Source organism: Salvia splendens, unplaced genomic scaffold, assembly GCF_004379255.2.
Source record: "Salvia splendens isolate huo1 unplaced genomic scaffold, SspV2 ctg781, whole genome shotgun sequence".
In the NCBI taxonomy this organism is placed as follows: Eukaryota; Viridiplantae; Streptophyta; class Magnoliopsida; order Lamiales; family Lamiaceae; genus Salvia; species Salvia splendens.
Genome location: NW_024599457.1, coordinates 1 through 12103, shown reverse-complemented (window position 1 = coordinate 12103; position 12103 = coordinate 1). Strand labels below are relative to the sequence as shown.

Sequence of the window (12103 nt, the reverse complement as noted above, 5' to 3'; positions counted from 1 at the left end):
AAGGTTGGTACGCGAATACTTCTGCGATAACCCGATTTGGGGAGATACGTACTTCCGTCGCCGTTTCCGCATGGGGAAACTGCTATTTCTCCACATCGCGAATACTTTGGCAGCCCGGGAAGAGTTCTTCCAGGAAGGGTTCGACGCGGCCGGCCGTCCCAGCCACACGACGCTGCAGAAATGTACTGCAACAATCCGCCAGCTTGCGACTGGACAAACGACCGACATGTTCGACGAATAACTCCACATCGGAGACACCACTGGGCGACTGTGCTTGCTCAAATTCTGCAAAGGCGTCCGGGCAGCCTTCACCGACGAATTTCTCCGGAGGCCAAGCACGACCGATTGTCAGTTCCTGCTCGACCTTCACGAAACAGTGCACGGATTCCCCGGGATGCTCGGCAGCGTCGATTGCATGCACTGGCAATGGAAGAATTGCCCGGTGGCGTGGAGGGGGTCCTACACGAGCGGCCACAAAGGCACCCAACCAACCGTTATTTCCGACTACCAGCTTTGGATCTGGCACGTGTACTTCGGGGTCCCCGGGTCGAACAACGACGTAAACGTGCTCCACCAATCCGACCTCTTAACCAAAGTTTTGGATGGTAAAGCGTCGGCCATCAACTTCGTCGCCTACAACCGGCTTTATAAAATGAATGGTAAAACGTGCTCTATCAAATTTTGTTACATAATTTCAGTTGAAGTTCTATATATAATTTCTAATTCCAATTTAGATTAGTTTTTTGATATATTTGAAAAAAATGGAATACAATCGTATTATTAAACTAACTTTTATGTAATTAAAAATGAAATTACCAAAGAAAAAAAAAAGATTTAACTATCTAAATTTTATTTAGAAATCCTACAAACTTAAAATTTGAAAATCCGTACCACTCCCATCTATTTCAAAATTTGAAGACTGTACCTCTCCCATCCATCTCTCCCATTTCAAATACTCCATCTACTAACTTATTTTGAAGACTCTAACGGTCCATCTCTCCGGCGAAACTCGGCACCACCACCACCACCACCGTCGCTGATTCTCTCCCTCTCTCAATCCCACTCTCTTTCCCTCTCTATTCTCACAATTCCCAAATTAGGATGCATCTCTCTTTCTCCCAAAAATCTGACTCTCTCATCTCCGGCGAAACTCGTCTCCAGCATATCACCACCGCAACTTCTCTCTCTCACTCACCCTGCTCTGGCCTCCACCTCCTGTCAGGTTGTGCGAAATTTCTCATTAAAATTACCTAGAAACCCTACATGAAAAAGCGGTGCCTCTATCTCCCTCCAACGGCACTGCACCCCCCCTCTCCATCTCCATCTCCATCTCCATCTCCATCTCCATCTCCTTCTTTCTCTCTCAATTGGCGGAATCGACTCGTGTTTTCCCAACACCAAGAGTCATAGCCCTCGCAGATTTCACGCCCCCGGCCTGCTCGCCCGGAGAAGAAAGCCGAGGACGTGGCTGTCTCGGAGTTTGGTCCCCACCGCGGCTGCTACTCGCCATCATCAGACGCCGTCGTCTCCTGCAGCAGGTCGCTGGTCCGGATTCGTGGGCGGCGTTGGGTGGCCCCTGACTCGCGGCCTTGCCGCCGCCGCCAGCTGCGTGAACCCGTCGCCTTCCGCCCTTCCGTCGTGGGTCTTTTCTCCTTTTTCTTCTCATCTTTCTCCCTAATTGAATTGTAAATTGAATTGGTTTTGTTGGGGGCGAACTTGTAGTGTGTGATCATGCGTGCAAATTAAGCTAGAAAAAGGTGAATTATGGAGTTTTAATTTGTTAAATTTCTTTGCGTCATTGTCTTTTTCCCTTTTTATTTGTATTTTTCTGGTATTTTGTGTTCCCATTTTGGAATTTCACTGTCTTTGTTGTATGTCAGTGTTTCTTTAATTGTCTAGACGGAATACATGTCACCATCGACCTCCTCACGGACTCGCCGTCTGATTTCGTTGCTGCTGATTCTCGCCGAGCGGTGAGAGGCGCTCCAGGATCCACTGAGCAGTCGCTTCGGTCGGTGTCATACTCCAGCCATCTCGGCTGCATTGTCATACTCCAGCCATCTCGACTTCTCGGCTTAGGTAAGTTTCCACTAATTTTCCAATTTACAAATTTATCTTCCTGTTTGGGTAGATATGTTACGGAGCTAGATTTGGGTGTATGAGATATGGGTTCACTTCTTGATTTGTGAAGCTATTAAACTTGTTGTGATGTCCAACCATTCTTGGGTTGAAAGAGCAGGCCATCACTTGCTTATTTGTAGATTGGTGTTATCCCTTTAAGAATTTATCTTAAAATTTGGGTTCAGCCATTGTGAAAGCTAGAATGAGTTTGTAAGTTTACCAGCATATTTTTTTGTCATTTTGATCATCTAATTGAAAAACTACCACGAACTGTTCAAGTGACATCATTTTCGCCACTTAGCTACTCTGGCCGATTTGTTTCTTATGGTGGAGGCTTTGGTGGGGGGTATAGCAGTGGGCTAGGTGCCTATGGTCGTGGAGGGGGGCAAGTGGTGGATATGACTCTGGCCCTGGTGCTAGTTATGATGGAGCAGGAGGGGGTAGAGCAGGTTATAGTGGCAGTAGTCGATACCATCCTTATTCAAGATAGATGTCCTTTAAGCATCTTGTAGGAGTTCTCACATTTCTCTTGGCTATTGCTTCTCACCACTCGGAGTTGACTAGATTTTCAAAGTACTAGCAAGGAGATGATCTGTAGAAGACTGGAGAACCTTAGTATTTTGTTGTTTCTTATTCGCTGAATTCTAAGTTTGAATCTCATTGAGACACTGTTAAGCTTTCTAAGCTAGACATCTCATACTGTATGAAATGTACTTTGTTCTATTTTTAGTTAGAATGGCCTTTTGCTTTTTTAGGTTCTACCTGCTAGAATTTAATGTTTATCTAGAATTGAGTATACATGCTCAAGTGATCTGTGAGATTATGCCTAACCAGACATAGCGCCTCTAGCTGTTTTTGAATCTGTGATTTGTGTCCAAGCTTTCTTGTGTGTTTTTGGATGTTCTGGCTGGATGTATTAAAGCCTCTAGTTGTAGAATCTCTTTAATGTTTCAGTTACATTGATTTTAGGTGAGTGTTGGTAGAGAAAGCTATGAAATACAAACCTAGTAGTTTGGGTATTTGCTGCTTTTTCATTGCAGGAGACCTGGGAATTTTGCTGCTAATTTTTAATTTGCTATTTATATTATTTTTCCATATATTGTCATTTGTAATGACTGCTGAGATTATAACTTTTTACAGATATCTGAGTTTATTAAGAAATATGTTATGGTTTCAATCTTTTTGTCTAGTATGTTCAGTATGTTCCAAAGTTAATATACTGTGTTGTCTTGCATGGCCTAAACTCTAAACCATAATTTTTTCGTTTGCTTTTTATGAGATTTTGGTACATTTGACTTGTTGACTAGAGTTTATATTTATAATGTGCTTGAAATGTTGATGCTGTTGTCAAGATGATAGAATTAGTCTTATAAAATGAAGACGAGAGATGCTGCAATAGTTATTCATATTCAGCCTCGAGTGTGTTAGTTGATTCGTTTATTGGCTGTAATGGTCTTATTATGAGCTTGGTTTGCTCCCAATTGCTTTATTAACTGTTCTCCTCTTTCACTTGATTGTGTCTAAATGAAAACTGGATGTCTACTTAATTGTCTTACTGGTGTGGTGTAGGTTTGATTACGTTTTGCTAATTTATTTGATTTGTATCAGTCTTATCATGTAGTAGTAATTGTTATAAATTTTTTATATTTTCAAAGTTTTGGAACGGATCTTGAAGTACGAAATCATGCAAATATACAATTTATTATCATGAATCATATTGATTAATACTGAAGCTCGCTGTCATGTGTTTGATTTTGGTACTTAATTTATTTGAAATGCTTAGGCCATTACTAATCTACAGTTTATTCTGAATGTCTCTTAAAGCATCCATTGTTTTGCCTCCTCACTTCCTCTCCCACCTTACTATCAAATAAGCAACTTGTCACTTGCTATTTCCTGAATATCAACTATTACGACAATTCAAATGATTCAATGCACCTCATTATATACTACTCCCTCCGTCCAGTTAAGATAACCCCTTTCGTTTTTCGCACATGTTTTGTAAAAATCGTAATAAATAGTTAAATGGGGGAAAGTAAATTAAGAGAGAGAATAATATGGAAGAGACTCATTTTCTCATTTTGTTTTTGTCATTGCAAAGAGATACAAATGAGTTTAAGCTATTTGTCAATGTATGACGGTTAGTTATTTGTTTTATTTGACGTTTTATGTCTCAAGAGTAAATGGAAATTGGTATGCTATACTATACACATCAATTCTTTTGATTAATAAATTGTTATAATCTTTTCTCAAGGAATCGTGCATTCTTTTTTTTCTGACCCTACAAATGTGTGCCTTCATAGGGAAGCTTTAGCAACAATCTTTCTACTCCCTCTGGAGGGTTTGTATCTGGCTGGTGCTTGTCTAACGTTCTAGTTTGTGAAGAGGATGCACCATTAGAGTATGTATTATCTACATCATCTTAATAATTCTCATTTCACCAAATTAGTCAGTTACAACTATTGCGTGGGTCTTAAACACCCTATATCGCCAATGTATAAATTTGAATTCACCCCTTGCAGTGTACCTCGTTCATCTTATGCTCATCAGAGAACGTCTTTGTTGATTAAAGTGATTGCAAACCTTGATTGCTTATACCAGGGTAAATGATTTAGTAATTTTCAGTTTCAATCAGGGTATGCTCCTTGATAGTAATATTTAACAACTAATAACATTTGTTTCAATCCCAGATGAGAAGGATTTGTTTCTCAACATGTTCATTTGGTTCATAGAGAAGGACTATTAGAAACTGTCAGATGACAAAGTGTCCACAGTTATGTATGCCTGCTTCTAACTCTTCCCTTGGTTAATCAAGTAGTAGTACATATCTATATTCTAATACTCTATTGCGTGTAGGTTCACTGTTAAGTCTTTAGTTCCAGGATTTTTGAATGAAGATGATGTACAACTGCTGAACTAATTTGAATATATGCCTTCCTTCCATGCTGAAATCGGGTATTGGTTATTTCTTCATGTTCTATCTTTCTTATTTTGCAATTTAGATAATGAAACATTCTAGCAGATGGTCACAATGCTGCTTCTTATAGTTACACTTTTTTTTCTCTAATAAACTCTCTTCACTCACAATAGTTATTCATTATGTGCATGAGTGCATTTGGTATTTAATGTAATTTTAAGGCTATCTAAGATTGACAATCTTCTTTGTAGGTTATTTGTAAGTCAGTTTGAGTTCCGAATCGTTCGTGCTGCATCGGAAGATCATTTAGTCCATGTAAAACCTCTCTGGCTTAACATATGGATGTCATTCATCTTTTTCCATAAATGTTAGATGCATCTGTTTTTTTTTATTCATAATCATATCTGTTTTCTTCTTGATAAGATTTTAATGAAGTTTGTTTCTTCATGCAGGAGCTTGGGAAGAGGTGGACTGCAGGAGCAACTAGCTTCCTATATTGGACTCCCGGCCCTGATGAAAAAAAGAGTAGGTATATTTTTTTTGTAAGAGATCATCTTATGTTGTGATGTAGTACTTATTTTCTCTAGTGATGATAAAAGAAAACGAAAGAAATTCTCTTTTTTCTATGATATAAAACGTTTCCTTCTTTTTGCTTAAGATTTGAAAATCATGTTAATAAAAACCACGTTTAAATAACACTTAATTTGCTCGGGGTCTTGCATGTTATGCAAATGATTCACACTGTTTTGTAGGGAATAAGCTTTAGAAAAAGGAATTTTAATGCCAGAAAAGGAAGGTAGGAAGGTAAGACTGATCTTGTAAAGATGACAGGAAAGATGACAGTATATATTTAACGAAAACAATTTAATCTATCAATCAAAATTGAATGTTGGAAAGTTTCGAAGATGATCTAAATTGACAGAGTATTATGTTTTTTTTCTGATAAAGATACATCGGTAGAGGTTTGCTTTCAGCATTTTGGTATGTGAGAAGGTACCAGGTTTGCAGCCGGTAGGAAATCCGAGCTTTTATTGTAGTCATCAAATCTTGGTCTTTGAGGATTCTGGTAACTCTACTTCTCATCTTTTTCTGGTGTCATTCAAACCCGTATAATATACTCAACTTGTGATGTTTCCTACTCATACATGAGTGCCTAACTGCTGTTTATTCTTATACATGCCTGATATGTTGATTTTATAGAGTTTAAATGTTTTTTTGTAATTGATGTTGATTTTATAGATAATTAATTTTTTTTTTGTAATTGACATGTTATGATTAAGAGTAAATTTCCAAGAGGTTGTCTGCCATGGCTCTCTAATATGTGCATCTCCCTAGTTTTTAATGATTTCATACACATCACCAAATGATAAACAACATATATTAGCTTCATAAATATCCAAAAATTTCCCTAGTACTACGCTACTTTGTACTGAGGACGAAATGCTTCCATGAACAGAGTTTCACCACTTGCTATTTGTGTATGCATGCAAGATTTTCTCTCTATTGATTGTCACTACTTTCACCACTTTTTTATGGGTTATTAGCGTAGGCTTCATTTCTCTCGAGGGTTGGTCTACAAACTTGTTGTTGCTTACTAACTTCTGGAGAACTAGGTTTCCCGTGCTTCAGATAAAGTGACAAGAGTGTTCTTTGGTGCCCGATTTCTTGAGCTAAGGAGAGAGAACTATTCCGGTTTTGAAAAATTAATTGAAAAAGCCATAGGGCCGATCGACTGAATGATAGCTTTATGAGTTGCAATCTTGTTGATATTGGTGCATAAAAATGATTTAGGCAATAGGACAAAAAGCCTCATATCCAAATTATCACATGCCTAACCCCACATAAACCCATAGTGAGCCCGTTTGAGCCCCAAAAGCCTAATTTCTTTGTTGAAAATTTTGAAGTCACTATATTAGCCTACTTATTATATCCATTTGTTGGCCTATATTTTCTACCCTAGTCACTAAAATTAAAATGCTAGCACATTCTTGGGAGGGTATTTATGGTGGCAAGAAAAAGATGGAAGTCCTGGAACATTCATCAGGTGGTATTCAGTTATATTGAGATACAAAGTGAAAAAAGCTGTGTCTTCAAAGAAAAATAAAATAAAAAGGCAGCCTTTAATGTGTAAAAAAAAGCGAAGGCTAGAAAAAAAGGCAGCCTTTCATGTGTAAGAAAAGCCAAGGCTAGAAAAAAAAGGCAGCCTTTCATGTGTAAAAAAAAGCCAAGGCTAGTAAAAAAAAGGCAGCCTTTCATGTGTAAAAAAAGCCAAGGCTAGTAAAAAAAATAAAATAAAAAGGCAGCCTTTCATGTGTAAAAAAAAAGCCAAGGCTAGAAAAAAAATTGAGCAAAAAACAGAAATATGCTCAAAAGAATAAGATGACTTTGTTTAGATGGTAGAAAAATCTCAAGTTTGGGGTGTTGAGCTGTCAGAATTTTGCACGCATTGAGTGAGATGTGAAGGATGTTGTGAAGGATGCTATGATGGATGTGCTAGTATTTAAAATGTGATAAGCTACTTAACCAAATATGATCACACCTTTACCATAAGCCCCATTACATCCAAATGAATAAGACCTTTTGATATATGCATCATATTGACTTGTGAGCGATGAATTTTACTTGAGTTTGGGAGAAAGATCTTATGTGCTTAAAATAAAGAATAGCAGGAAGAAATTCTCTTTATGAATTAGTGACGATGGTTTGAGACTCCCAAGACATAAATCGAACTTACATTGAAGCATTGGGATGCCTAGCTCTTAGGGAATTAGTTCGTGTACAATTCTTGTTCTAAAGTCTTACCCGAGAGTGAATTTGGGGTCAACCTAATTTCTCTAAATGATTCGTGTGATTTGACGTGACTTGAAGTAGAGGATTATCTAATGTCTTGTGAATGTGCCTATTTGTCTAACTTGATTGAGGGCGAGCAAGACTTATGTCTGGTGGTATTTGATGTGTGTGGGTAATTGTTTAACTTGTTATTATACAATGGATGGAATGGAGGGTAGCGCACTACTGCTCCAGTTCAGTTTTGACCACCTCACTATTTATTCCAGTGGGTTGAAGGGTATAAAGCTGCAACCAATATTTGCTTCAATGTTCAACCATTTATTTTTATAAACCTTACTTTAGTTCGATATTTAGTGTGCCATTTCATACTAAAGCCATCAATGAAGAACTGCTGCAAAATCTCTCTGATGCTCTACACTTGTTGGTACTTGATAAAATTGGGGTTGGACTTGCTTTGTCTATTCTGAAGAACATGATATATTCACTATGCCTGGATGTGTTGTTTGTTATTCTCTTCTTTGTACATACATTTAGATATAATTTTTTGTTTAGTTGTAGGAAGTGGAATACATACAACAGTTTATTATTTTTATCTCCTTGGAATTCTTCTACATGTTGCACTAAACCTGTAACCCTTTTCTTGGTTGTATGCTGGAAAAACTTTCCGTTTGAGTCGGATTATAGAGCAATCATGCTGCTTTGAGGCTACTGAGATAATTCAGCATATTCTAGTGTTACTCGTAGTCGATTTGAAGGCCTCTCTAAGCATTTAAATTCATTCTTGCAAATGTTATCTCTTGTGCAACTAAGGTGTTTTCCGTGATAGTTCCTAGTGCATAAATAGACTAGAAAGTACTTAGTCTATCAGAAGGTCGAGGGTGGTAGGGGACTGAGTTCTTAACATAAAAAAACGGGTGGAAAGGGTGGAAAATTGAAGGCACAAGTATATTTATTGATTTTTGAGCTAGCTTTGCTTGATCTTCTGCCTCTTAGTTGTTGCACCTATATTTTTCTACTTATTTAATTCATTCTTTGCTACATTTTGCAGATTTAAAATTAATCTGTTAAATATATTATGTTTTTGTGAGTTATACAGTGCCCGACATTTTTCTACTTTTTTCTAATCCACTGTTTGCTATCTTACTGCTTTATAAATAACACATACATAGTATCCTATTTTTCTGTCTCATATGCCTGTACAAATATGTGCTATATTAGTGTTTCTTTGATATATATCTCCCATTATTGTCAAATCTTGCATCTTAATATCTGTTTTTACAGGCTCATTCCCAAGTACTTACTAGACACATTTCCTTTTTTACTTTGGCATTAGGTTTGTTGTACTTTCATCTAACAAAGAAATCATGGGCCTTGGAAGCTGGTTGAGCAGTCAATTGGGTCTATAAACAAATGTTTATAGCATTTACCGTACAATAAGCATTGCAATATCTGCACTTTGAGAAGATTTTGCCTTTTATACATATGCAGTTTTCAGTTTCTCATTTTGCCCTACTGTTAACATGGGCAATTGTTTTGTATAGGTTCTTGCATTGCTGAAAAAATGTTTGGTATAGATTCAAGAGAGTTAAATGCTCCCTCCGAGGCAAGTTACCCGAAGGGCCAACTGGAACGTAATACAAAGCGCTTGGCAGATGTCGTCTCAGATGCTTCAAATTTTCAGTCATTCATTATGATAAACTTTGTAAGCTTTCCATCTGTACAACTAATTTTAAAATCTTATAGAGTCCTATAGATTTCATGGTAAGGTTTCACGATTGAAGGTCGAAAAGACTTAAAGCATGATATCTGAGTTTCTTAGAAATATCTTTGCTTATGTGAACACATAATGATGTGCCTGAAGAGATTTTGAGATCAAATTGCTTGTTTTAACAAATGGGATGCTAATTTTATGAAATTTAATTTCAAATGAAAAGGTAAGAGTTTGAGCACCTGCAATAACTTAGACTTAATGATCACCTCCATGCTTATCTTATCTTGAATGTTTGTACTATGTAGTCTGGGGACAATCTTATTTGTATTTTGCATGTTATTTGCTGGTAAATTTCTTTACTTTAACCTAACCAACTAATTTTTTTTGCTGGTATTTTGTGAAATGGAATAAAGAGGGCTTCCTAAACTGTAGTTGCTATATTCACAAGTCACTTAGCACTAGAATGAGTTTGTAAGTTTACCAGCATATTTTTGTCATTTTGATCGTCTAATTGAAAAACTACCACGAACTGTTCAAGTGACTTCATTTCCTCATTTGGTTTTTGTCATTGCAAAGAGATACAAATGATTAGTAAGAAGAGTTTAAGCTATTTGTCAATGTATGATGGTCAGTTATTTTTTTCATCTGACGTTTTTTTGTCTCAAGAGTAAATGGAAATTGGTATGCTATATTATACACATCAATTCTTTTGATTCATCAATTGTTATAATCTTTTCTCAAGGAAATCGTGCATTTTTTTTCTGACCCTACAAATGTGTTCCTTCATAGGGAAGCTTTAGCAACAATCTTTCTACTCCCTCTGGAGAGTTTGTATCTGGCTGGTGCTCGTTTAACATTCTAGTTTGTGAAGAGGATGCACTATTAAAGTATGTATTATCTACATCATCTTAATAATTCTTATTTCACCAAATTAGTCAGTTACAACTATTGCGTGGGTCTTAAACACCCTATATCGCCAATGTATAAATTTGAATTCACCCCTTGCAGTGTACCTCGTTCATCTAATGCTCATCAGAGAACGTCTTTGTCGATTAAAGTGATTGCAAACCTTCATTGCTTTGTTCCTGATGTATACCAGAATAAAATGATTTAGTAATTTTCGGTTTCAATCAGGGTATGCTGCTTGATAGTAATATTTAACAAGTAATAACATTTGTTTCAATCCCAAATGAGAAGGATCTGTTTCTCAACATGTTCATTCGGGTCATAGAGAAGGACTATTAGAAACTGTCAGATGGCAAAGTGTCCACAGTTAGCAATAACTTGTATATGCCTGCTTCTAATTCTTCCCTTAGTTAATCAAGTAGTAGTACATATCTATATTCTAATACTGTATTGCATGTAGGTTCACTGTTATGTCATGCAGAGTCTTTAGTTCCAGGATTTTTGAATGAAGATGATGTACAACTGCTGAGGTAATTTGAATATATGCCTTCCTTCCATGCTGTAATCGGACATTGATTATTTCTTCATGTCCTATATATCTTATTTTGCAATTTAGATAATGAAACATTCTAGCAGATGGTCACAGTGCTGCTTCTTGTAGCTGCACTTTATTTTTTCTTTAATAAACTTGCTTAACTCACCATAGTTATTCATTATGTGCATGATTGCATTCTCTACTTTTTTAAGTACTGCCTGCTTGTTTCGGAAAATCTAAGATTGACAATCTTCTTTACTCGGGGTCATCTTATGTAACTTTTTATTTATGATTTGCAAATGATTCACACTGTTTTTGTAAGAGATCATCTTATGTTAACTTTCTGGTGCTGTAGTACTTACCTTTTCTAGTGATGATAAAAGAAAACAAAAGAAATTCTCTTTTTTCTATGATATAAAACTTTTCCTTCCTTTCACTAAGATTTGAAAATCATGTTAAAAACCACGTTTAAATAACACTTAATTTGCTGGGGTCTTATATGATATGCAAATGATTCAAACTGTTTTGTAGGGAATATGCTTCATAAAAAGGAATTTTAGTGCCAGAAAAGGAAGGTAGGAAGGTAAGACTGATCTTGTAAAGATGACAGGAAAGATGGTAGTATATATTTAAGAAAACAATTTAATCGATCACTCAAAATTAAATGTTGGAATGTTTCGAAGATGATCTAAATTGACAGAGTATTATGTTTTTTATTCTGATAAAGATGCAATGGTAGAGGTTTGTTTCAGCATTTTGGTATGTGAGAAGGAAACAGTTTCCAGCAGGTGGGAATCCGAGCTTTTATTGTAGTCGTCAAATCCTGGGTCTTGTGAATGTGCTTATTTGTCTAAGTTGTTGAGGGCGAGCAAGACTTCTGTTTTGGGGTATTTGATGTGTGTGGTTAATTTTAACTTGTTATTATACAATGGATGGAATGGAGGGTAGCATACTACTACTCCAGTTCAATTTTGACCACCTCACTATTAATTCCAGTGAGTTGAAGGGGTATAAAAGCTGCAACTAATATTTGTATTTTTTAACCTAACTTTTAGTTCGATATGTGTGTCATTTCATACGTAAAGCCATCAATGAAGAAATACTGCAAAATCTTTCTGATGCT

General features: G+C 36.6%; 1 protein-coding gene across 17 annotated transcripts; it reads left to right on the top strand.

Moving 5' to 3' along the window:
* The first annotated feature begins 868 nt into the window (after positions 1 to 868).
* Positions 869 to 11610, top strand: LOC121791337. Of its 17 annotated transcripts, XR_006048530.1 has the most exons (15): positions 872 to 1638; positions 1723 to 1757; positions 1881 to 2079; positions 4425 to 4522; positions 4644 to 4723; positions 4812 to 4899; positions 4978 to 5076; positions 5290 to 5353; positions 5491 to 5567; positions 5791 to 5842; positions 5987 to 6104; positions 9370 to 9530; positions 10329 to 10426; positions 10906 to 10975; positions 11512 to 11610. XR_006048530.1 is itself a non-coding variant. In XM_042189326.1 (11 exons), the coding sequence occupies exons 5-10, from the start codon at positions 5051 to 5053 to the stop codon at positions 10952 to 10954; spliced, it is 471 nt and encodes a 156-aa protein (XP_042045260.1). In that variant the 5' UTR covers positions 873 to 1638; positions 1881 to 2079; positions 4425 to 4522; positions 4812 to 4899; positions 4978 to 5050; the 3' UTR covers positions 10955 to 10975; positions 11512 to 11610. The 17 variants fall into 17 exon arrangements, 2 of the variants coding, with proteins under 2 accessions (XP_042045260.1, XP_042045258.1); XR_006048536.1 differs by lacking the exon at positions 1723 to 1757 and having other exon boundaries at positions 869 to 1638; positions 5290 to 5405; positions 5491 to 5563; XR_006048535.1 differs by lacking the exon at positions 1723 to 1757 and having other exon boundaries at positions 869 to 1638; positions 5290 to 5405.
* Positions 11611 to 12103: the final 493 nt, after the last annotated feature.

What these genes read in the sequence shown, in the direction of transcription:
- LOC121791337 (XM_042189326.1), top strand. Translation starts at nt 5,051, where the DNA reads ATGCCTTCCTTCCATGCTGAAATCGG. An exon ending in TCCTTCCATGCTGAAATCGG is followed by an intron (nt 5,077 to 5,289) that starts GTATTGGTTATT and finishes TCTTCTTTGTAG; the next exon opens with GTTATTTGTAAGTCAGTTTG. An exon ending in CATTCATTATGATAAACTTT is followed by an intron (nt 9,531 to 10,328) that starts GTAAGCTTTCCA and finishes GTTCCTTCATAG; the next exon opens with GGAAGCTTTAGCAACAATCT.